This window comes from Misgurnus anguillicaudatus, chromosome 3 (genome assembly GCF_027580225.2).
Source record: "Misgurnus anguillicaudatus chromosome 3, ASM2758022v2, whole genome shotgun sequence".
NCBI lineage: Eukaryota > Metazoa > Chordata > Actinopteri > Cypriniformes > Cobitidae > Misgurnus > Misgurnus anguillicaudatus.
This window is the reverse complement of record NC_073339.2, coordinates 45,141,934-45,167,435: the sequence shown is the minus strand read 5'-3', so window position 1 is coordinate 45,167,435 and position 25,502 is coordinate 45,141,934. Positions and strand designations below refer to the sequence as shown.

At 35.8% G+C, this 25,502-nt stretch overlaps 2 protein-coding genes across 5 annotated transcripts; one reads left to right on the top strand and one right to left on the bottom strand.

The window, feature by feature from the left end:
- Positions 1–16,030: 16,030 nt before the first annotated feature.
- On the top strand, positions 16,031–18,630 carry LOC129454754 (uncharacterized). Of its 2 annotated transcripts, none has more exons than XM_073866248.1 (6): positions 16,031–17,024; positions 17,321–17,361; positions 17,462–17,553; positions 17,740–17,850; positions 17,962–18,238; positions 18,328–18,630. In XM_073866248.1, the coding sequence occupies exons 1-6, from the start codon at positions 16,361–16,363 to the stop codon at positions 18,532–18,534; spliced, it is 1,392 nt and encodes a 463-aa protein (XP_073722349.1). In that variant the 5' UTR covers positions 16,031–16,360; the 3' UTR covers positions 18,535–18,630. The 2 variants fall into 2 exon arrangements, with proteins under 2 accessions (XP_073722349.1, XP_073722348.1); XM_073866247.1 differs by having other exon boundaries at positions 16,032–17,024; positions 18,325–18,630.
- Positions 18,627–23,949, bottom strand: LOC129455627 (uncharacterized). 3 transcript variants are annotated; one of them, XM_073866244.1, is made up of 14 exons: positions 23,912–23,949; positions 22,782–22,995; positions 22,420–22,495; positions 21,898–22,172; positions 21,660–21,797; positions 21,054–21,133; positions 20,829–20,909; positions 20,549–20,754; positions 20,270–20,372; positions 20,024–20,186; positions 19,833–19,930; positions 19,551–19,707; positions 19,289–19,415; positions 18,627–19,150 (listed from the first exon to the last, which is right to left on the bottom strand). In XM_073866244.1, the coding sequence occupies exons 1-14, from the start codon at positions 23,920–23,922 to the stop codon at positions 18,858–18,860; spliced, it is 2,022 nt and encodes a 673-aa protein (XP_073722345.1). In that variant the 5' UTR covers positions 23,923–23,949; the 3' UTR covers positions 18,627–18,857. The 3 variants fall into 3 exon arrangements, with proteins under 3 accessions (XP_073722345.1, XP_073722346.1, XP_073722347.1); XM_073866245.1 differs by lacking the exon at positions 23,912–23,949 and adding an exon at positions 23,079–23,617; XM_073866246.1 differs by lacking the exon at positions 23,912–23,949 and having other exon boundaries at positions 22,782–23,051.
- Positions 23,950–25,502: the final 1,553 nt, after the last annotated feature.

Genomic DNA, 25,502 nt, shown 5'->3' with positions numbered 1-25,502 from the left:
GTTGTTCTAAGACTTTTATTTAATTTTGAATATAACTGAAACAAAATATCAATCAATCAATCAATCATTTATTTATAGAGCACGTTTAAGACACAACCGAAGTTGACCAAAGTGCTTTACAAGGGATAAAAAACAATGTAAGACCAATACAAATATATAAATACCAGACAAAACATTAAATTCATTAAAAACAAAACAGAGATACAAAAAGCAGACTACAGAGTATTAAAAGCAAGAGTGAATAAATGAGTTTTCAACCGAGATTTAAAAGAGTAGATAGACGGAGCATGTCTAATAGAAGGAGGAAGGCTATTCCACAGCTTCGGCCCAGCAACGGCAAAAACGCGATCACCACGTTTTTTAAGTTTTACTTTAGGAACTGTAAGATGGCCGAGGTCGGAGGATCTTAGGTTTCTGGATGGAGTGTATGGGTGCCAAACTATTAACAGTTTTATAGACGAATAATACAATTTTAAACTCGATCCTATATTTTACCAGGAGCCAGTGCAGCGACATTAAAATTGGTGTTATATGGTCATATTTTCGCTTCCCTTCAAGTAATCTAGCGGCTGCGTTTTGAACCAATTGCAGCTGAGAGATGGAAGCCTGAGGAATGCCATAATACAGTGAATTGCAGTAGTCAAGTCTAGATGTAACAAATGCATGAATAGCTGTTTCCAAATTTCTCCTCGATAAAATGGGTTTCACTTTACGAAGGAGGCGGAGTTGGTAAAAGCAAGACTTGACAACTGCTGAAATCTGTTTGTCAAATAGTAAACTGGAATCAAGAATGAAACCCAAATTCCTGACGCACTTTGGGCCCTATCTTGCACCCAGCGCAATTGACTTTGTCAGTGACGCATGTATCATTTCGTATTTTGCACCGGCGCACAGCGGGTTTTTCCCTCCACAGACGCACGTCGGCAAACTAGGGAATGAACTTGCGCTCCCTGGGCGGTTCAGCGCAAAAAAGGAGGCGTGCTCCGGCGCAAACCATCTCTTATGCTATTTTGCAGTTTCAAAAAACAATTGCGCTACTAACCAAAAAAAAACAAGTCAGTGGCGCGTTGCGCGTGGTTCATTATGCTATTTTAAGGGCGCATGCTTGACCATAATGTATAGCGTGCACAACGCGCATTGCTTATCTAATCTTCACAGATGCAACAGTTATTTTTGCAAATCATTAATTGTTACAATAAAAAATATGAGATAAGGGAAATCAAATCATAAATTGTTACAATAAAAAATATTAATACATGAGATAAGGGAAATCATTGTGGTGAGCATTGTGGTGATAGTTTTTATTTATTTTGTGTGGCAGCGTTAAACAATTATCATGCAAATAACGATTAAAATATTTTCATACGTTTGTTGTGTGGCTGTATTACGTTTATTTTATCTAAAAAATAATTAAAATGTTTTCATAAGAAACCTTCATGTATGTGAACTTGATTTGTAAGTGTACTTTGGGGTTGGACCTTGCTTGCGTTTCTTGTGTCCGATTTCAAAGCCCCCAAACCCTTTCAGCGGTGAGGGTGGACGCAGCGATGTCCTCCTGTGTGCCCGGCGTGCCCGATTTATGCTGGCAAGCTTGGGATCCGCCCGTCTCCTGACATCATTGTAGTGCTTGGCGCAGCTGATGAGACAATTGCGGCTATTTCCTCTCACGCCTGTTTAACCGACGCTGATTTGAGCGGGTTTCTCCTATCCCCATACAAAACAACTTCTCTGTCTTTGACGGCTCTTACAAGAACGTGGGTCTCCTCGGCTGTGAACCGCTCCTGGCGTGCGCCTGTCAAATCCGTCATAATAATAGCAACCCGCCATTGAACTTGCGCCCTTGCGTTTAAAGGGAATGTTGGATAGCGTTCTGATTGGTTTATTTGAAATTACGCCCAAACCACACCTATGAATAATGAACCTATTTTAGACCAACCCCTTATTGATTTGCGCCCGGCGCTAGACTTATTTCTCCCGTTAGGAAAATAGTAACAGCGTCCCCAGATCCGCCCACAAAGTCACTTGCGCTTCGCACTTGCGTTTCAGATCGTTAAAATATGGCCCTTTGTGTTATAAGTGGTAAGGTAACCCAAGTCATAGTCAAGTGCACAATTTTCCTTGGGGCCAAAAATAATAAACTCCGTTTTGTTTTCATTTAAGTTTAAAAAATTACTTGAAAGCCATATTTTAAGTTCGTTTAAACAGTCTAACAGCGGCTGAAGAGTATATTTGTTATTGCGTTGCATATATATAAATATATATATATATATAAATATATACATATATATATATATATATATATATATATATATATATATATACATATATATATATATAAATATATACATATATATATATATAAATATATACATATATATATATATATATATATATATATATATATACATATATATATATATAAATATATACATATATATATATATATATATATATATATATACATACATATATATATATATATATATATATATATATATATATATATATATAAATATATACATATATATATATATATATATATATATATATATATATATATATATATATATATATATATATATATAAATATATACATATATATATATATATATATACATATATATATATATATATATATATATATATATATATATATATATATATATATATATATATATATATATATATATACATAAATATATACATAAATATATATAAATCAGAAAATAATATATTTATGTGTTATATTGCATTTATATATGTATATATTTTAGTTTAATTCTTAGAAACTGTATTGATTTAATTTCAACTATTTTAAATAATTTTTAGCTATGAGCTTTTATTATTTCGATGTCACACTAATATTGCTTTTCAAGGTAGATTCATTTTTATATCAGTTCCAAATTTTGTTTTGACACAAATTTGCAAAAAAAGAAAAACGAACAAATGCAAATTACTTGCGTTTCCATCAGGTTGTTCGAGCGAATGATGGTTGTATTGGTAACAAACAAACATGCTTACATCTTGAGAAATTAGCGATTAGCCAACAGGCTTATTTCCGAAAACAATATTATGTACACAAAGAGCTGTTCTCGTCTCAAATTAGGTCATATGTCCCTTCTAATTTAGAAAATCCACAATTTCTGAGGTTCTTTGTCCTGTGGAAATTTGTAAAATGCTGTATTATCTGTGTTTTAATGGCTGAATGAACAGCATCCCCGGTACAAAACAATATGTTTAAAGTGCACTCTCTGGACGTCCATCCCTCACATCTTTATTTTGGAAACAACATGGAATGGCGGCAGGCTGAATAAGGCGTATACAAGTAGACGATGAGTCACGTGGGTTTAATGTTTATTCGGCAAATGCATTTCCATCTTCCAATATTTGCTCTTTGTCCATTTTAAAGTATTCCAGCTTTTTTAGTGTAATGCAAACTAAAAAAGTGTTTCAGATTTTTGTATGTCAGCGTAGCAGAAATTAATTCAGTTTAAAAGTTCAGTTTTGTACATTTCAAACATGACACACATAACATTGCTTTGGGAGTTTAATACAATACGTAAAGAATTCAGCCTAAGAGAAAATAAAACCAGGCGACTGACATACACCCACATGTGTACAAACACAGAAAGAGAGCGATATGCCCACACACTGCTACTGTAGATCTACTGTTATTATAGCAGACAGAGACTTCAAACTATTTAATAAAACAAACAGTAACTACAAAAGCAGTAGAAGCAATACAAACTGTAAACATCTGATGCAAAGATACATACTTCATGTAATTAAAAAAGATTGATGAAGGTCTTCACTGAGCGCAAGAGAGACCACACAGATTACAGCTTTATATGGTTAAACTACAGCAACATTCCCGCAACGAAAGAAACAAACTTTGGATCACTAAACAAACATCTCTCCCATTTTCTTGCGGTAAATTGCAGTGGGTTTTAAGCACTGATATGTCACTTATATTAATCTATCTGAAATTAAAGATCAGTATCTTTTGTATTAATTAGTATTCAAGCCTGGTTTGCTACAATACAGTTTGTATGACTACAGCTGGTAATCAGGAACTGCATTGAAATCAAAAAAGATTAATATAACGCCGCCCCCAACATGCCCCTTGCCCCTTCATTCAGGGTTCCTATTAACTTTTTCCCCGCCATTGACGGGTTACCTCAATTGAGACAGAACTCTTCCCTGTCAATGACGAGTTTTACAGCAATTTATATTTCCACTATTATCCACTAGATGGCGCTCTTACTCAACTAATAAAACACTGAAGCATCCACAGATCCAAAAACAGTACAAACTTGTGTTTTAATTATCATTCTGAATCTGATCTCTAACAAAAGTCCTTTTCAAAAATACAATTATCTCAGCTTTTTTTCTGACTTTATTTATTATGACCCAACTTGTATACATAAATGTTCTGATTTCTTTGTATGAATTCAATATTTGGCTTGATGGCTACATCTGGTGGAAAATATTTATTTATTTATCACATTACAAAATAATAGTAAACTTAAAAACTATGACATTTCACAAGTGCACTTGAAGGAATTTTGTTGTGACTGAAAGCATCCAAAACAAAACAAAACTCTATGGGGCAGTTTCCCGGACAGGGATTAGACTAGTCATAGACTAAAACATTTTTAGAGCTGTCCAAACTGAAAACAACTTGAACTGACATATCTTAAAATACATCAGTGCCCTTTGTTTTACCTCAAAATGCACACAGTTAATGTTTTTAGTAAGGCATGTTTGTTAAAACTAGTTATATTTCCTAAATAAATTAAGGTCCTGGATTAAGCTAATCCCTGTCCGGGAAAACCACCAATATGTCTGTTTAGGGAAATAGCCCAATTTTCCCTGATCCCCTATTCCTTACAATACATTACTATTACTACAAAACATTTGCTAATATAGTATAAAAATTTGTGAATTCGGACACTAAGTGCCAGAAGCACTGCACACGCCATCTTGGGTCAAGACGTGTTCAATATATATAAAAAAACAATTATACAGGAAATTAATATGTTAGCACTGTTATCGTATCCACCCTCATTCCTAACATTGATACACACAGGCACACTCATAACATTCAAACATCACTCACAATTAAAGATTTAAGTGGCAGTTTGTATGTTTCATGTTGAAAATGATCAGTTATTAGAGGATTTGTCACCTGATTTATCTATGAATGTATATGCCGATTATTTACAAATGTTTTCTCTTTTTTATTTTATGTGCACTCTGTGAAATCTTATGGAAAATGAACCATCAAGATGACGCAGTCCATACCCCGCTTGTATTTATACAGCACTGACATAACTTTTCATCTTTTTCATCTGACTTACCTGAAATAAATCAACAGCAACAAACTGCATCACTGGAGTACGATTGTGTTTTTCTTCGTTGTTGTGTTGTTGTATTTTTGTGTAACGGATGGTTTGTTGCTATCCGGGGGCTATTTTTAGCTCATATGAATTGACAAGATAAGCCTTGTCTGGCGCCCGAACATTTAAATAAAGTTGTTTTTTTTTTTGAAAGTGAATTTCACTAGAGGGTATTTGGGGAGTGTGGAGATTAACTTTTGTCACTTGACTTTATGGCGTCGCGGTAGTGTCTCGGACCTGCGACACGGCGACCTGGGTGCGATTCTCCCCTATAGCAGACATTTTTTTGATGTTTTTTTTGTATATATAAACTTTGAACAAAAGGGCCACCGTTACACACACCTTCAAATTAAAAGACCATACAGTAGCAGACATTTTGTTAAGTGCCCTTAAACTTTTAGCAAGTTATCTACATTAAATTTCAAAAAAGATGATTCACTGTATCACATCATGTAAATATCAGACTGAATATTGTTGTATGCTGTATTGCTTTTATTTTAAAGTAACTGGAATAGTTAAATTTCCATTCCCACCAAACACCAGGAGATCTCATTGCCATCATTACAGCTGACAAAACCGTTCTAGTCCGCTGCTTATTGGGCTTTAATTATTTCACCCGTTCAGCACAGTACCAATTAAATTTTCAGGAAAATGTCAGACGAACAATACTTAAACCAGCTCAGATGACATTGGTATTGACAAATGAACATATCAGAATATATTTTAATATTCTTTTGTTCGGTGTAGGCAATTTAAATATCTATGAATAGTTGGGAGCTGTAGTCTGACTTCCCTGGCAGCGCTGTTAGATTTCGTGCTGTGCTCGTCTGAGGACACGCATGTTCTCTCCTTTTACCGTATAAAGCTCGGCACTCATTAAACGAAATCCCCGAGCCACCTGCTACTTTTGTTTTGTTTTGCTTATTCAGAAATTGTTCATTCGCAGACGCATTAGGACGAAATCTACTGTAAATTAAACGTCCCTGGTGGACGAGGGCATTTGTTTTCCACTTTAGGGCCCTCAAGATATAATGAGTCACTAATGCAGTATACACCACTGCGTCTGTTCTGCACAACGGAGGTAAACAGTCAGAGGTTCCTTTTAACATTTGTTTATAAAAATGTTTGCCGCAGACAAACACTGAACGACCACCTACCAACCTAAACAAAACCCACCATACACCCACATTTATGAACCTGACGCTAATTATCTCTGCTGCCTTTTCGGTCCATATAAACCTAAAAGAAATCGTGGCACATGGTATGTGCAAATTCTGTCGGTTATTATTCTAACTTTCCAGTATGTTAGCTTTATTACTTTTATCTATATAAAGGAAATAAGGAGTGGAGGTTTCAAGTTGAGTATATAAAAAATAAAATTATATTAAATGAACCATCTGACTATATTCCAACAATATTTTAACTGATAAATAATACATTTATTAATAAATAATTAATCTTGACACATTTGTGAGAGAGAACAGTAGTGATCTGCGAGATGACCAGTTTAAGTCTCTTCATCTATATAGCACAGCTTCAGAAGACATTTCAATACAGCACAAGGGATTTTGGACACTTTCATGAGACTTTATATACATATTTGACAGCTTCATTCCTCATTCACTTTCATTATATGGAAATAAGCATCAGGATATTCAAATTCACATGGAGGGAACGTCATGTGGGTTTGAAGCGACGTAAGGGTAAGCAATCTATTGAAGGGATAGTTCACCCAAAAGTTACATTTCTGTCATCATTTATTCACCCTCAAATTGTTCCTGTTTACATTTCTTTGTTTTGCTGAACACAAAGGAAGATATTTTTTTATCAAGCAAGAAACAGGGGCACCATTGACTTCCATAGTAGGAAAGAAAAATACTATGTAAGTAATTTCTGAGTGAACTATCCCTTTAATGCAACAACAATGGTGAAACCAACTCAGACCATTGTCTAATTTATGGTGACCAACAGTGAAACAAATGATTCATTCAATTTACTCGATTTTTTAAGGTAAGTGGTTGCAATCAATTTATTTAAGCTACATTTAAACAAAAAAATATTAGTAAAGTAAAATAAAATGAAAAACTTGTTTAAATGTAGCTTAAATAAATTGATTGCAACCACTTGCCTTAAAAAAAATTAGTAAATTGAATGAATCATTTTTTTTCAGTGTACGTACCATTTTTTCTGAGACACATCCTGGTCAGGATTTCGAGAGTGTCCTACGAAAGTCGACCGCATATGTCATTGAGGTACTCACATTTCAGTTAAAAACATTATAAAATTAACATTTATTTCTCTCTTTTTCTCCGCCAGCCATTTTTTGAAAAGTTTCCCACCAGCATTTCATTCTAAAAATATATAAACATACAAATAATATCAAATGAAAGAACAGACCCTCTGGTTTCAAACAAAAAAACAAAATGAGGGAAAAATTTTTCATCCTATCTATATTTTTTCTATATTTATCTATATGTCCCCTAAAGCACGGAATACACTGCAGGAGTTTTGCCCTCTTATAAGATCATTAAATTATCACACTGTGCGACACGGAGCGTTTAAACTCGGGTACGACAGGCATGTAGACTGTACGATGATGACACGGAAGCTTCAGCGGCAGCGTCACACGTTGCGCAACGTCACCAGCATGCGCTCGTGGTAAACAAATACTGGCGCGCAGGTCGTTTTTGTGAAGGAAATTTGTTGCAAATCAGATTCAGAACGATTATCAAAACATACACAAAGTTTAAAATTAATAAATAATATTTTGGCTTCAGTTTTTCTATGAATTGGGTAAGTGCGCCATCTAGTGGATAATCACGATATTAGGGATTAACATAAACATTTCATCAGGAACACTTTTTTATGCAAATGTTTTCTCTTAATTGACGAGATAACTTGTCAATGGCGGGGAAAGAGTTAAGACATAAGAGAAGACATAACTTAATACATATTAAACCTCGATGACGTATGCGGTCAACCTATGCGACATGCAGAGGACGCACCCAAAATCCTGGTAATGACGTGTCCTGGGAAAATGGCACGTATGGTCACCCTAGTGTAATTGAACCAGTTTGTGCTGGTTTCATGCTGGACTGCGTGATTTGGCTGGCATATCCAGAAAAAAAGTCCCATGATTTTTGTGTTGGTTGATCAAAGAAAAAGTTCACAACGACACCCAAAACAAAACATATGGAGTCGAACAGCCGTGCCTGTCTTTAAGAGGCAGAAACGAAGGTCTACATCAACAAATATACAATTTTAACTCTCCGACCCACATTTAAAGCGTCTGGTGTGTTGCAAAGCAGAAAGTGTTACTTGGCTTACTAACGCATCTCTTGCTTTATGCATCAGTTACTCTAATTTTAAAGCGGCTTGCCGATGGCCATCATCCAAACGTTTCACAAGTGCTGCCAGTTCTACAGATTGTGAAGGTGCTTAGCAAGCGCTCACGAACACTGGAAAAAGTCCTGTGGGCTCTTAAGAGTAAAGCACGTGGTCACACTAATGGTGCCAACTAATTAGGAAATGACTTCTCAATCCCTAAACACGGCATTGGAATGTGCAGGAATGCTGGGAAGTGTGATTGTATTAAACTGCGTATGTGTGAAACTTTTTAAAAGTTTCATAAGTCACATACTCAACGGGTTGGCAGTGAAACACTTTTTTCTGCAAGCTATCATGTTTCAAACAAGCGAGTCACGTCTGTGGTCATAAATTTTGACATCTCAGATTCAACTCACTTTCTCGACAGTTATACTGTAGCGATCTGCGCTTTGATCGGGTGACAAGGACACATTGAAAGAGAGATCGCCCTCTTAAATAAACTGTTGGTTACCAGCCCGACTAGTCTTTAACCTATAGGATATTAGTTCTCAACTAGTGAGTCATGACCTCAAAATGACCCCATAAAAAATTATATGCAAAATAAATCTTTGATCTTCCTCTTTAATAGTTTTCTGATAAAATAAAATATGAAACAGACTTGATTAATATTTATTTATTTAAAATGCTAAAATATTAATTAATAAGAATAATAAAATAATAATGAATACATAATTAAATTAATAAAATAATAAAATAAAATATTTGGATTTATCGGATATTCTCAGAAGTTCAGGCGTCATTCATATGTGGAAATAAAACTGATATGAATCAGATACATGCATGTGCGTCATTGAAAATGGGATGCTGGCAAATGACGTTAACTCAGGTGGACACCAGCCAAGATCACATGACTCTTCTTAGCAGCACAATAGAGAACGACAGCTCCAATTAGTGGAGTAATCCAGATGTTTTATGTCTTGTTACAGAAATAAAGCTCTATAAAATTGTATAATCATTTTGTCTGCATCTATTGCATATGACAACATTTTACTTCATCGGTGGTTTAAGCTGTTCTGGGTCAGTATGTTTACCTTGAATTGTTTTGCCAAGTGTTTAGTGTAAATGCAGATATCAGATATGATTATGTAAGCAGGTCATCAAAAACATCAGATACAGGCAATGAATTGGAATTGGGCATCAAGATTTGCTCTTTTCCTTGAAGGATTTTGACACATGTGATCATAGCATCCTATTAAAAATACTTGCCACTGTTGGTCTTTCTGATTCTGCTATGAAATTGTTTGCTGACTATCTATCAGGGAGAACACCGTCTGTGGTCTTGAAAGATTGTATGTCATCTGTTCTGTCAGTTTCAAAGGGTGTCCCTCAGGGATCCGTTTTGGGCCCCATTTTATTTTTGTTATACATAAATAATATTTGTGATAACATTCCACACTATAATAATGTTATTTATTGTTTTGCCTCAGCAGCTTCACAACACTTTAATATTTACAGTCAGCATTTAATATTGTTCAGTCTCGCCTTTATCAACTTAAGCTGGTTTAAAATTAAGATAAGACTAAATTAATGATGTTTCGACATCTAAAGTCAAACTAAAGATTTTTCCTGATATTTTATCATTGAAAGGAACTAAAATTGAATGTATTATTAGTTATACATATCTGGGCATTATATTGGACCGTCAATTAAGTTTTAAAGTACATATTGATAAAACTTAAGCTAAAACTTGGTTTGAATCGGAAACTAAACAATGTAAATCCAGCCAAAATGTCTGTGTGAAAGAAGACAGAAAAACACAGCCACACTTCCCATTGTTACCCAGACTTCCGATTACATCACGCTAATGTAATAATTTCAACCAATAGGATATCATATAACCAGCTGACATAACTCACTGCTTCATTGTTTGCTTTGCATACTTAATCGATTCAGAAACAGTGAATATTTTCAGTGCATTGCCTATAGTTGATTTAATGAAGGTAAATAGTGGGATTATGTTGAATGTGAGTTTTTTTGTGTTTGGTGAATCTTGAGTCATCCATCGCAGTGCCAGAAAAGCGTGTTGAAATATTTCTTCTTTGCTGGTATGTGATATATAGCTACAACAAGAGACATGTTTAACATTCTCCAAACTGCTGGTCTCAGTGGGTTCACCTCACCTCAAGATGATCATTTACACTGATATGCGCAGAATAAATAACGGCTGAAATAGCTAACCACCACAAGTAGTCAGCTTTAGTCCAATCTGTAAAAACACAGCAATAAAAAATATAGCTTGATAACAATCAATATTTCATAAACGCGCCTATTCAGTGTTTCTCAGTGCATATCTGTTAGTGTGAAACACTGGGAATATTGCCAGCATGCATACACAAGAGCCTCAACAACTCTAAAACCTCTCTGCACATCAAATCGCTTCAACATGAAGGTACGCTATTGATTGATTTTCCCTGGAGCAGCAATGCAGCATTTGAAACCTAATAATAAATAAGAGATAGAGATAGGATGCAAAGAGATTTCAGATGATTGGTTAGTGTAACTGCAAGCCCAGCGCAGCGGGCCAGTCAAGGTGAATGCACACTGCATCCTCTTAATCCCATTATGCATGCAAGACAGCAGCCACTGGTGATTTGATTAACAAACCTGAGCTCAATTGGCAAATGTATGGGCTGGATAAAATACTCAATCTGCTCAGTCTGAAGGGATTGGTTTAGGAAAGTAGCAGAAAACTTTTCTTAATCCGTCTTGTTTTCTAGTAGATATATCAAGCATCCTCAAAGGGGATATTTCACAAGATTTTTTTAAGATGTAAAATAGATCTTTGGTATTCCCAAAGTAGGTATGTACTAGCTCAAAATACCATATAGATAATTTATTATAACACGTTAAAATTGCCACTTTGTAGGTGTGAGCAAACATGTGTGTTCTTTTAAATGCAAATAAGTTGATCTTTGTACTAAATGGCAGTACTGTGGTTGGATAGTGCAGATTAAGGGGCGTATTATCCCCTTCTGACATCATAAGGAGAGACAAATTTCAATGAGCTATTTTTTCACATGCTTGCAGAGAATGGTTTACCAAAACTAAGTTACTGGGTTGATCTTTTTCACATTTTCTAGGTTGACCCAATTATAGCACTTAAACATGACTTCAAAATGTCAGATTTTCATGATATGTCCCCTTTAAAACAAAATATATTTTGATATAACATTGTGTTCACTTAAATGTGTTTACTTAAAAGTTTTACATTGAATGCAGATCTTGTCAGATCTATTGGACAAGATCTCCCAAGTGTCTACAAACTTTGTATAAGTCTCTGTGTGGTCTGTGCTCAAAATTTAAAGGGACAGTTTATCTAACATTGAAAGTACTGAAATTATGTTGTCAAATCTTTTGATGCCTTTTTTTTGTGTGTGTTTTTAAAGACATTCGTACATACACAAACACAGCTATTATAGTGTGCAAATAATGAAGCATTGGCAATAGTCAGTTGTATTGGAGGCACCACGGGGCCACCTAAAAAATGCTGCTTAGGGCCTCATAAAAGCTTGAGCCAGCCCTGATTAAATGTGTTTACTTGAATGTGGTTAATTGTAGGTGTTTATTTGATTACCTTACATTGAATGCATGCCCTTGAATGTGTTTAATTTACTTCAAGCAGTGTTGCATAAAAATAAGGACCTTTAAATTAAAAGTGCATTAGGAATTTTCTTAAGGGTTGTATAAATATAAAAAAAAAATCTGCTCAAAACAAGAAATCAAAGTTAAGTCTAACAATCTTACCAATTTTTATTTTTAAGCATTATTTTACCGGTCACAAATTTTGGAACATTCATTCGTTCTTTATTTATATATTTTTCCACATTACAGAATTATAATAAATTTCCCACACTATATAACACAAATCTAACTATAGGAATTATGTTGGTGACTAAAAGCATCCAAAATAAATCAAAACTTTTATATTTGATCATCTGTAGTGCAGTCACCCTTTTTCTAGAAATTGCAAAACCGTACTCGTGTCATTTTATCAAGAAGCTTCTTGAAGTTCTTTTTAGGATGAATTTTAATGAATATTGGGGAAGTTCACATTTAATCTGGGCTCTTATTGGTTGCTTTTCTGTTATTTTTTTTCAATTTTTTACCTTTAAATAATGTCTCTAAAATTATTTCAGTGATAGAACAACTTTTAACTGAACAAATTGTACTGTTGCTGCAACCTGAGCAGCCTCCTAGCTGCTACAAGCACACTCTGAAAGTGGCAGTGGAGGGTAGAGCACACAGCCCCGCCCCTCCCTTACCTGCAGAAGAGTGTCTGATACCAGGCACTGTTGCTCGTTTCAACCACATGGGGGAGCTGTAAGTCATTTTTACATGGAAACTACATAGTGTTGCTTTAAGCCAATGTGAGGACGCCTTGACGCACGTCTGGAGGTCTCGCGGCGCGAATAAAGAGATCAGTGCGGCCCAGTAGATGCAATTCCGCTTCATTCACGAGTGTAGTTCGTGCAAATTGAGCGTTGCCATGGCAAGTTGAAAAAATCGAACTTTGTGCCGCGTTAACCAATCAGGAGCTTGCTCTAGTAGTGACGTGATTACAAAAAAGTGAGCGGAGTCGCAGAAGCCCCATCCCATGATGCGAATTTCCACGTGAATGTCTCGAATGACTAGAATTTCATGCGTGAATGAAGCGAGTATTTTAAATAACATTTTTTGTATATATATAACAGAAATTATTCTGTTTAGAACAGGTATATTTATGTCTACAAAAGTAATTTTAAACATTTAATTATACACACTCTGATTAAAAGATTTTTAAGATCATAGTAAACCTTTCAGTCAAGTGTTTCAAACTTTTATTTTAGTTTAAAATGCATGTCTATATATTAAGTAAGGGATAATGTAGAGGCAGCCGGTAGTTATTGGGAAATAAGCTCCGACAGTGTGATCAGGACCCGACGCGAAGCGGAGGGTCTTGTATCACACTGAAGGGGCTTATTTCCCAATAACTACTGGCTGTCTCTACATTATCCCGCTTATTACACGGCTACTTGCCACATAAGAAAAAAACTGGACATGAATATGAATTTGAAACATTTTATTGGCATACTTGTTTTAAATTAACATTTTTATCCTTCCGCGAAACTTTGCACAGATGCATAAAATGATCGTAATACCTTATTAAGATCCTCTGCTTCATACTTGTCTGTCTCCATTTTTTTCTCTTTTAGCCAGTCTTGAGAAGTTTTAATGCCCATTCTGTATTTTTTGTGTGTTGGCTTCGTAGCTGTCATGCTCTATTTTGTCAAGTTCAGTCTCAGTAAGCTCTCTGTGTCTTGTCGTGGTTGTCCATAGTGTTTGTCACAAGATGGCGCCAAGCAGACAGTAATCTTTATTGATCTTTATTGGCGCAGAGCGATTTTACTCGTACAAGTAGTACCGGCTATGCGTTATTACTTTGGAGCGGTTATTATTTGAAAAGAACAAACCTGCAAATGTCTCAACTGACCAATCAGAATCAAGCATTCCAGAGAGCCGTGTAATAAATAAGGATATTAATAAACAATAATATATTTTTCTTTTTAAACGTGATGGACATAAACTTAATGAAGGAAATTTATAACAAACAATATAAAAACGTGTTAGACCCTTCGTACCACATACTGTAAGTTATGAGAAGAGATCTCCAGTCATTAAATGTGATTTCTCAACACAGTTTGATGTCTTTTCATTCTTCAAAGGCAAACAGCAGTGATGCTATCAGTCCACTTACACTGTTGTTTCAGTGCGGTCTAAAGTACTCAAGATAATAGGAGTCATATTTATGCCCATCCCTCGTGGATGCTTAAATCAAAATTAGATTACAGCAGAGCCTTTGAACAGCTGCCGTGCTGAGTGATTATAAAGGCCAGATTCCTACGCTCTCCGTCATGATAAATGAAAACCTCTGTCGAACGCATCACCACGACAACAAGTTACTCACATCGGAAGTGAACGAGGACAGATGCATCCGTGTTGCTGCTGTAACGGCTCGACTGTTTCTCCCGGACAGAATTGAGACAGTACGAAGAGCAAATTGTTGAAAATTCTTGGTGTATTGTTTGATAATTAGTGCTCGATTTGGATCCTTAGCTGCCTGATACTGTACCATATTGTTGATCATTGTCATGACACAATATTTGTTTTATGTAGCATTGTTAAAAACTGTCGGCCGAGAAGATATAAAATGCAAATGAGTCTGTCACAAGTCTCTGAGCTCAGGAATCGCTGCTAAACGCAGGGGCAGGTTATTTCTATGGAGTCAAAATAGGGCCATATATATCTGCAAAATAAAACAATGTTTTGCAAACAAAAAATATGTTTAGCAAAAAAATATATATGTTTTGCAAAAAAATATATATGTTTTGCAAAAATATATATATGTTTTGCAAATAAAAATAGAGTATTGAGAAAAAAAATGCTTTTTTGCAAGTAAAAAAAAATAACTGCAAAAGAAAGGTTTACCACTGAGAGAAAATATAAAGTTTAGCAAATTAAAACTTCAGCCGCATTAACTTTGCAACACATTTCCCTTTGCGCTGCTCCTTTAAATCTGCGTTTCAGTCATCCGTGCCTCTGCGGTGCAAGCTTTCCTTTGCGCTTCATTTTTTCTTTGCGCCTTGCTTTGTGTCCCTGATTTGACGTGGGGGGAGGGGTCAAGAGGTTGAGGTGTGTACAAGGGACGAAGGCGCGTCCTTCTCGTTACGTCATCAGCGCGAGCCCCAGAGCCCAGACCGAGCGGATCGACCGAAACGGCGGAGCAGAGACACGCGGGCGATGGACCACAGGTATGTATTATTGATTGCTTTCTTATTATTATTATTAGACTATATATTATTATTATTATTATTAGACCTATATTATTAATAACAGATACTTCAGACCGACCAGAGGGTGGCATTTAACGGGGTTTTGCAGTAAAATTATTTGAGTAAGAAGCTATTATGTGTGGAGAACTTTCACTGAACATCATAATCTCATTTTTTTATGGAGATGGGCCTGTAGAGGCCTTTTGCATCTGAAATCTTTTAATGTAATCCCACAAAAAAGGCAAAATATAGTATATGTGGTGGAAATAGCATTCAGACATACGTTACTGCATCCGCCATGTTCTGTTGTCATGTGACCCCTATGTTCTTTGATCTGAGACAGAGTAACTGCAACACACCTAACTAGTTTTAGGAAATGCATATGGACATCATTTTATTAATATTCCTAAAACCTTCTCATGTATTTTCATGATAGTAAAGTATATTAATATTAATGATGATGTTCGACTGTTGTTTTTTCAAATGCACGTTATAAGTGACTCAAAATCGAACTGCTTACATGGAGCATTATTTCCTACTGATCAGAATCGTGAAAACACTCAAATAAGAAACAATCGTGCACAAAACACACACAGATACATGCACAGAACTCAACACGCACACACCAGACAAACTCCCAAGGGTGTTTTAACTTTAGCTGACTCGCATATCAATTTGTAAATCATTTTTTATACATTTAATCAAATAAATTCTTATCTTTAGGTCCATGGACCTAATGATGCCACAAGTCACCAGCTGGGAAGGATGATCATGGAAAGACTGCTATCCAAACTGCAGGATGCAATGAGTCGCCTACCCCTAGATTTAGATTATTTGCAGTTTTTATGCGGTCATGAGCTTCTCTTCATTTCATCAGTCTATAATCAAATTTCAGTCCCAGAGGAACTCCTTGGCGAACTGTCAACCTTGAAAAACACAGTAGATAGGTATATTGACAATAACAATGAACCTGTTACTGCCCTTGAAGTGGAATTTGGAGTTAAGGGGCCCCCAAAGTTTATTATTTCCAGAGAACATCTTCAGTACCTAGTTAATATGCAGCTATCTGTTCCATGTATTGCCGAGCTTCTTGGTGTCTCAACAAGGACAATCAAACGTCGCCTCACTGAGTATGGCATTTCTCTAAAGGACACCTACAGTAAAATCACAGATGAAGAACTTGACAACCTAGTGAGGTCAATCAAAGCTAAAAGTCCACACCTAGGCCATAGAATGATGAAGGGACACTTACAAGCCTTGGGTCATCGTGTGCCATGGACAAGAGTTTGGGATTCCATGCATCGAGTGGACTCTGCTGGAATACTTGCAAGAATTACACAATTGAGATGTGTAGTCAGAAGGACTTATTCCGTCAAGGGCCCTCTTCATGTTGTTCACGTAGACACAAACCATAAGCTGATAAGATATGTTATGCGTGTCAAGCCATTGATGTAGTGCTACTGAAAAGTATATGTGACCCTTTCTGTGAAAAATCACATATTGTGATCACATTACATTTTGAAGTCATTATTTGTGAGTTTCTGAGTTTTCTAATTCTATTTAAATTCTTTGAAAATGTATGAAGGAATATAAGTAATGCCCAAAATTTTTTTGTTATTTGATATTTTTAATCCTTAAAAATGACTTATTATGCATGTGAGTTTCTCTCTACAGTTTACATACGCATTTCAACTGGTAATAACAGATTATCTTTTATCAGATATGGCCTTGTGATATTCGGTGCCATTGATGGGTACTCCAGAAAGGTATTTTTCTCTTTCTTTAATGCATTGTTGGCCTATAAATTTTGTACAAATCAAATTCCTGATGGAATGCGTAAGTCTAACTTTACTTTATGTCTCTCAGATCATGTACCTTGGAGCTGCAACAGATAACAAGTCATCCACTGCCCTCGGTTTTTTCCTTCAGTCAGTGGAGAGACATGGGTTTCCCTTGAGGTAAGACAACTTACATCATGAGTGTGTATGAATGCTTTGTTACCTCCAGTAATGATTCCTTCTTTTGTGAACGTCACCTTGGATTAAAGCATAAGCTAAATGTAAATAAATCCCTGCTTGTTTAAACATGGTTAACATAGGTTTCTTTTCTAAAATACCTGGTCATATTTAATTTTTTGCATTTAGAGTTCGAGGAGACCAAGGAGTTGAAAATGTAGAGATCGCCAGATGTATGTTTTCTGTGCGAGGTTGTGGCAGGGGAAGCTACATTTCAGGGAAAAGCGTACATAACCAGCGGTAAGCAGCAAGATAAGTTAGTTAAAGCTTGATATTCATTTTAAAGTGTTCTGTTTCTAAGAATGATGATTTGTGTTCAACATTACACACTGTTTTCTCTTCCATTTGTAGCATTGAGCGCCTTTGGCGTGACATATGGATGGCAGTTACAAACATCTATTACGATGTTTTGCACAGCCTTGAAGAGGAAGGATTACTAGAGCCAACCAACAGCCTTCACCTCTTTTGTTGTCAGTTTGTGTTCCTGCCTCGTCTCCAGGCCAGCCTTGACTCCTTTACTATTGGGTGGAATAACCATCCTCTCCGCACAGAGAGTAATCGAAGCCCAGAACAGTTGTGGGAAATTGGACTACTGCAAAACCCTGTGACTCCTCCAGTCCCATCTGAGGTATTTTAAGAATTTGTCTTTTAATGTATGTAATGTTTTCATGCAAGATATTGTCCCAATGTCCATAAACTATTACCAACTTTTAGCAGATTGCACAAGACGACGACTCTGACTGGGACACAGACATTATCTCTGACCAGCCGTGGACAGGAATTGTAGTTCCTCCAGTCGAATGCCCCTTAACTGAAGAACTTAAGGCCCAAATTCAAACTTTTTTTAACCCAACCTCACACTCTCAAAACTATGGAAGAGACCAGTATTTAGAAGTTTTAAATTTTGTACTGCTTCATTCTTAATTGACACTAAATCAATCATTGAAATGACTAGTGAACAAATGATCCACTTACAAGCAAATTAACATCCAATTCAATAAAAAAACAAACTTAAGTTGACATTGCATGCTTGTTTTATTTTCTGTATTTGCTATATTTAAAGCAGAAAAAGGCTCTTATAACAACATGTGTTCTCTAAACACATGCATTAAGATATCAAACTTTACAATATGTAACACGTTGTGTTCTCTACACATACACAGTAAATTTCAAAACCATAAAGAACATTTGCCAATGTATAAAAGTTTTTTCCCGAACATGTACAATTCCATACATTTAGTAGCATTTTAAATTCTGTTAAAACCGTTGTCAAATTGAATGGCTTGCAACATGATTGACTTAAAAGAACTGTAGTCACCCATGTGTACTGTGGGAAATGTAATTTTTCTGGCACAGGCACTTACAACTGGGAAGCATATTTTATGTTCTGGCATCCTCTGCATACACTCATGGTCAAAATGAAGAGAAATTTTGAATTCTTTAAGTTCTGACATTAGAAGAGGTTTGTGTCCCTGGCCAGTGAGCCATTGCATAACACCGGGGACAGTTAAGGGCAGGATGTCTCCGTCAGGGCTATCCTCTACAAGCAAAACAACTTGTTATCTCTAGGGTTGGTATTGTCTGAATTAAATCAATTACATTTTGACATTAATTTGGGTAAACTGCAGTTTTTTTAAACAATATGTATACTAAATCAACTCTGTCAGTTCATACATACCACAGCTTTCAATTTCTTGGAGAAAGTCTTGCAGAAAGTTGATTATAGCTGTTTCATAAGTCTCTCGTACTGATCCCTTCTCCGACATTTCCGGAAGAATGTTCTGCATGATGAAGTCTGCATCAGCCTGTGAAAAAAACCCATCCATTTTCAGGTACATTTACACATATGCATTTGACTTTTATCCAAAGCTACTTTATTACTATAATAACATTTATGTAATACAATATATAGGCATATTTTCTTTTCCAGTTATTGATACCTTATCATCATCATCATCCACCACATCAGGGACAAAGAACTGGTGGCAAAGTCCTGAATGGTTTTCCAGAAGGTCTACAAAATTGTAGACCTCAAGGCCTTTTCGGATTTGCTTCAACAAAGGCACCAAACGTAGAGTTGCATGAAGCACAATTGATCTGGAAAAAGAACCAGAAAATTCTTGCATAATATAGACAGTGTTGTGGCTAATCAGTATAAGGCAGCAAAATTAAAACTGTTTGCAAGGTTTCAAATGTAAAGAAGTTATATGACTTTTTCTGACCTTATTATGGCCTCTTTATTCTCAGGCTTAACGGCCCCAGTAAAACCACAGTTAATTATTTGATCATTCCATGCAGAGAGATCGGTTTCTTCCTCCACCTGAAAACACAAAAACGTAAACTGTGGCAAATGGTGCTTGCGTAGAAATAAAGGTTTTATGAAATCAGATTTTATTTGGAAAAAAATTACTACCTTTTTAATCAAATGATAAAGTTCAGCATCATCCACATCATCTATAGTGAGAGTTGATTCATCCAAGTCTCCAGATGACAGATAATCAAAGCACCACTGCCTCAAGAAACGGGGGGCAGGCCCACCCTGAGCGAGACTAACAGAAAACACTTCTCCAGCAGTCCTAAAAGAAAGAATACAAAGTAATATTTAGTTGTATGCAAAAATGACAACTGACATGTTACGACAATGTACAATATTACTAACCTAAAAAATCCCTTCTCCATATTACTTAGGGAGTAGATGGGACTCTTCCCCCTCTGGTGTCCTCTGTGCTCAAAGAGGTGTTTCTCAATCTCACCAATCAAATCTACAAACAAATGTACATGTTAAAAAAAGAATAATTTACTACATTGTACAATTATAAGCACATTAAAACATACCAAATCTCATAATGACTCGTGGTAACTGTTTATTGTTATTCTAAACTTTAAATTGTTACGATGAATATAAAAACCTAATAAGGCGATTGTGAACCTGACTTGCCTGAAAGAAATTCCTTACGAATGGCACCTGTGTCAACACCTGCTTCCCCCAAAAATGTTACACGCAAGGTATTGCCCGGGGTTCCTCTCTTTTGTCTTTGCCACTGCACCATAGCTCTTTGATAGAAGTCAGTTCGAGAAACACAGATCTTGAAATCCTTGCTGTCATCTACCCTACTTGCCAACAAACGCAATACATCATCTGGACTATAAAAACAGGAAAAAAAGATTAGTAAATTCTGATGTCTCAGGGTTGTTCAAATGTAATAAATAGACTGTACCATTTCATGTCTGGGCCTTGGTTTTGCTGTACAGGTGTGCCACACGGAGGACTGCTCTCATAATCCAGTGTCTGTAATGTACTGAGTATATACCCAATGGTTAGATTGACTTCTTATAACATTTACAACATGTTATAACACTTATAATACTTAAAACATGTTTTTAATACATAACCTTATTAAATGTCTGTAAATGAAATAACTTTTCAAATCATTAAAAATTACCTATCTCCACACACACTTGCATGCATGGGCAACTCTGTCTGTGAAAATGTGTCTAAACAAATGGGACACTGTCCCTCATCCTACAACGGCAACAGGACAACTGATTAAGTATTATACAATAAAATCCCAATTAAAACAATTGGTTATTTCCAAACTCCAATCAAGTACTTTGTTTAATTGGTCACTTTAAATACTTTGGTCACCAAGTATTTTGCAAGATCTAATCAAGCACTGGCTGTTTCAGTTTTTTTTAACTTTACAAAAAACATTCTTATTCAGTTCTAAATGTTCAGTAAATTGTATGGACTTCTAACATGTGTGTAGTGTTTTAAAACTATAAAAATAGGGCATTCTTCTCAGCCAGTGTTATTTACCTCTTGCAAAAAAAAAGGTCTTTATGTACCAATGAGAGACAGTATAATTACAATCAATTTATCAAAAGTACTTGACAATAAGGCACTACAAAGAAATTACCATTAGAAATAAAATCTTAACATGGCATCTAATTAATTTTAATAACTGCAACAGTCCTTATGCACTTAAAAGCAAATTAAAAGCAAATGTATTTTGAATATATTACAAACACAGCATTTTCATTTAGCTCACCTCAAAACTGGTGGTGGGTGTAGGAGAACAAGTTTGTATTGAAGTAGTGGGTGTGTGTATAGAAGCTGGGGCTGTAGGGGTAACTGCTCTGGTAATCTCACCAACTACTTTTACATCCTCATCATCATCTTCAGTAGTCTGAAATTACAAAACGAGATATATATTCTAACTAAAACAAAACTTAACTGAAAAATGTTATAATAAATTCTAAAAAAATGTAATCGTGTAAACAACATACCTCATCATTAGCGGACTGTGTGCAGCCACCACAAGATTTAACATGCAAGTACAAAACTGGTAGTGGCATTGTGGTTTTACAAGTACGACACTCAACCTTTGGCATCTTCGCAAACTCTTCTGCTGAGAATGGCAGTGGATCAAGACATAACTCATCTTGAAGAGGGACCATATACAGTGCTGTTTTTCCAGCAGTGGTAGCCATTTTGAGAAGGCTGCCTGTATAACCCTCTGAGTCTGGAGGAACAACAGTAAGCTTTCTTCTTCCATTCCCACCTGACAATTTAAAAACACATTAACAAATTCAAAAATAAAAAGGTCTTTACTATATAATTGGGATTATACTGTAGCTAAATAGAAAAAAAACAGTGCTTCCCATATTCTATTAACAATTCCCTGTGTACTATTATTAAAAAAGGATGTAGCATGGGATTTAAGGTTAGAATGCCAGGAGAAATGTTCAATTAATAACTCTACTCAGATATTCATGTTTGTGTCTGTTCTGGTTGACAGTACAGCATACCTGGTGCCTTATAAAGTAACCACCCTCCAGTAAGGGACTTCATCTTTGGAAATTCAGCTTCAAGGAGCTTGCATAACTAAAATAAACATAAAACAGAACAAGGGTTCTTAAACAACCATACACAGTAAAAACTAAATCTTTATCACATTGAAAATTTTACGTGCATTTGTTTGTAATTTTTATTCATACTTATTCACATTTTACTATATTTAAGCAAATTATGTTCATTCATCTCAGCATGCTTTGAAAGTGGAATATTACTTTGAAGTTGCAATTATTCGCAGGTTGATATAGAAATAATCCTGCTCTAAAATCAGGTGGCACAAACTAACAAATTAGATTGTACTATAAAATGAACTTACATCCGAATGGTTCACATTGGATGAAATTGTAATCACCCGTTTTCCTAGTCCAGCCTGGAGTAGTTCAAGCTCTTCAGAAGGTGCGGGTGAGGTGTCAGTGTTGCTGCTCATTAAATATATGGAAACAGCAAATGGTTTCCAAGGTGTGGCTTTCACATGTATTTGTGGATTTGGAGTTTTCTTCTTTGATTTTTTAAACATCCCAGGAAAAGATCTACAAATAATAAAACAATGTTAATTATAATAGTAGACATTCAAATGACAATTGTTAAGATAATTAGATGTGGATGCGGCAACCTGGCCATATCCTGCTCTATTCGAGGCTGAGAAATAGCAGGAGGCTGCTGTCGTAGTTGTGGCTGCTGCTGCTGACCCTGAGCTGACTGAATCTGACCAAGGCTTTGGGTCAGAAGACCTATTAAATTCTGTGCAGCTGTACAGACATCTGAATACTCTCTCTGTTAAATATGTCATGACAACATCATATAGGATTATCTGGATCAGGGGTTTTAAAATAAGTTCCAGGAGGGCAACAGTGCTGCACAGTTTAGATCAAACCCTAATCAAACACATCTGATTCAGCTAATCAAGATCTTCAGGATTACTAGAAACCTCCAAACAGGTGTGGGTTGGCAGAGCTGTGGCCCTCCAGGAATTGAGTTTCACACAACTGATCTAGAATAAGTGCATTAACAATGTATCATATAAACAACATCACAGCTTTTAAACATAATCTATAGGGATGTGACCTACTGTATATAAATCAACTTGTTCGGTATCAGAAAGAGGTTTATTCCAAATTATGTTTGCACATACAAGGCATTTGTTTTATTATTTGTTTTCAGTTTGCAGTGTGTTTTGAGGGACACCTTTGGCATCGTTTGTGGTCCGTGGTACAGCTGGGGCGGGGATAATAGTAATAATTATTTATTAATTATAAAACAACGTGAAAGATGTGCATATTGAGAGAAATGTACAGCCGCCGACGATTAGCTAATCGCCACATTAACCGCATTAGCTGCTAATTGATCTCTAACTTACTTAACTTAAGCAAACGCGTTGATACACATAGTTACATATAGTTATCGGTCTATCCAGCGAACCCGAAGAAAGCCATCAATAATACATACCTGTGATCCATCACCCGCGTGTCTCTGCTCCGCCGTTTCGATCGGTCCACGCGGTCTGGGGCTCGCGCTGGTGACGTGGGCGGGGGGGGCGCGCCTTCGTCCCTTGTACAAACCCCAACCTCTTGACCCCACCCCCCAACCTCTTGACCCCACCCCCACGTCAAATCAGGGACACAAAGCGAGGCGCAAAGAAAAAGGAAACGCAAAGGAAAGCGTGCGCCGCAGAGGCACGCATGACTGAAACGCGGAATTAAAGGAGCGGCGCAAAGTGAAATATGTGTTGCAAAGTCAATGCTGCTGAAGTTTTACTTTGCTAAACTTTATTTTTTCTCTCAGTGTTTAACTTTTCTTTTGCAATCTTTTTTTTACTTGCAAAAAAGCATTTTTTTTCTCAATACTCTATTTTTATTTGCAAAACATATATATTTTTTTTGCAATTTTTTTTTTTTTTGCGAAACATTGTTTTATTTTGCAGATATATATGGCCCTACTGCAATTTTTTTTTTTTTTTTTGCGAAACATTGTTTTATTTTGCAGATATATATGGCCCTACTTTGACTCCATATATTTCCTCAACAGCTCTAAACAAATGCATGCAAAACCTGGAAGAGACACCTAAAGGGGCTGTCCTAAAACCTGAATTCCTTACAAAAAACACAATTGCACGCTTTGGCTTTGGCGAAAAACTTATCTGCCATTATAAGAGCTCGGCACCTGAAACGAGAGACTGAGTTGCAACCATTGGAGTTGGATGTGTTCATGAATTATGCAGTAGTTCATTAACTGGAGTCATTTGCCTACAGGCGATCCTCCGTGTCAAATTCAAAAATAGCCCTGTTTGTACAGTCGCCTGATGTATGTAGATTAAAGCCTGCTTGGAAGTGCATTAAATGAGTATTTTGGTTGGCTTGGTCGAAACCTTATGTGGAGTATCCGAGTAGCTGGCAAAGCATTTTAGGCCATAGTCTGAGTGTTTGCCAGGAATTTTATTTACGCTAGCTGCAAGGCAAGCATTGTCAAAACATAAGTGTTAGGATCGCCCATATGCTGAGAAACCCAAACAGTTACATAAACATGAGTAAGTGCTACTTAAACATTGGCAGAGAGTTGAGATCGCTCTGGTAGGAACTGGAGGTAGAGGATTTTGGGTAGAAACTGCTTATTCGGTTTAATTTTTAGATATTTCTACTTAAAACAATATTAAAGTACTAAATAAAAGAGTCATTTTTTGTACACTGCAAAAAATTATTGTCAAGAAAAAAAATATTAGTTTTTTGTCTTGTTTTCAGTAAAAAATATCAAAAAAATTCTTACATTAAGATGTTTTTTTCTTGATGAGCAAAACGACCCAAAAATATCAAATTTAAGTGATTTTGTGCATGAAACAAGCAAAAAAAAAAAAAAAAAAAAAAAATGGGGTAATTAAATGTTTAAGAAAAATGTTCAAGATTTTTTTTTTTTTGCTTACCCCATTGGCAGATTTTTTGCTTGTTTTATGCACAAAACCACTTAAATTGGATATTTTTGTTCTAAAAACTACACATATTTTCTTGGGTCATTTTGCTCATCAAGAAAAAGCATCATAATTTAA

Excerpts from the sequence above, each read along its gene's own strand:
- LOC129454754 (XM_073866247.1), top strand. The coding sequence starts at position 16,361 with ATGATCATGGAAAGACTGCTATCCAAACTGCAGGATGCAATGAGTCGC. Across the intron at positions 17,025-17,320 it reads CCATAAGCTGATAAGATATG|GCCTTGTGATATTCGGTGCC; the intron begins TTATGCGTGTCA and ends TTATCAGATATG. Across the intron at positions 17,362-17,461 it reads TTGATGGGTACTCCAGAAAG|ATCATGTACCTTGGAGCTGC; the intron begins GTATTTTTCTCT and ends TATGTCTCTCAG.
- LOC129455627 (XM_073866244.1), bottom strand. Across the intron at positions 22,496-22,781 it reads CCAATGTGAACCATTCGGAT|TTATGCAAGCTCCTTGAAGC; the intron begins GTAAGTTCATTT and ends TGTTTATTTTAG. Across the intron at positions 20,187-20,269 it reads ATGGAGAAGGGATTTTTTAG|GACTGCTGGAGAAGTGTTTT; the intron begins GTTAGTAATATT and ends TCTTTCTTTTAG.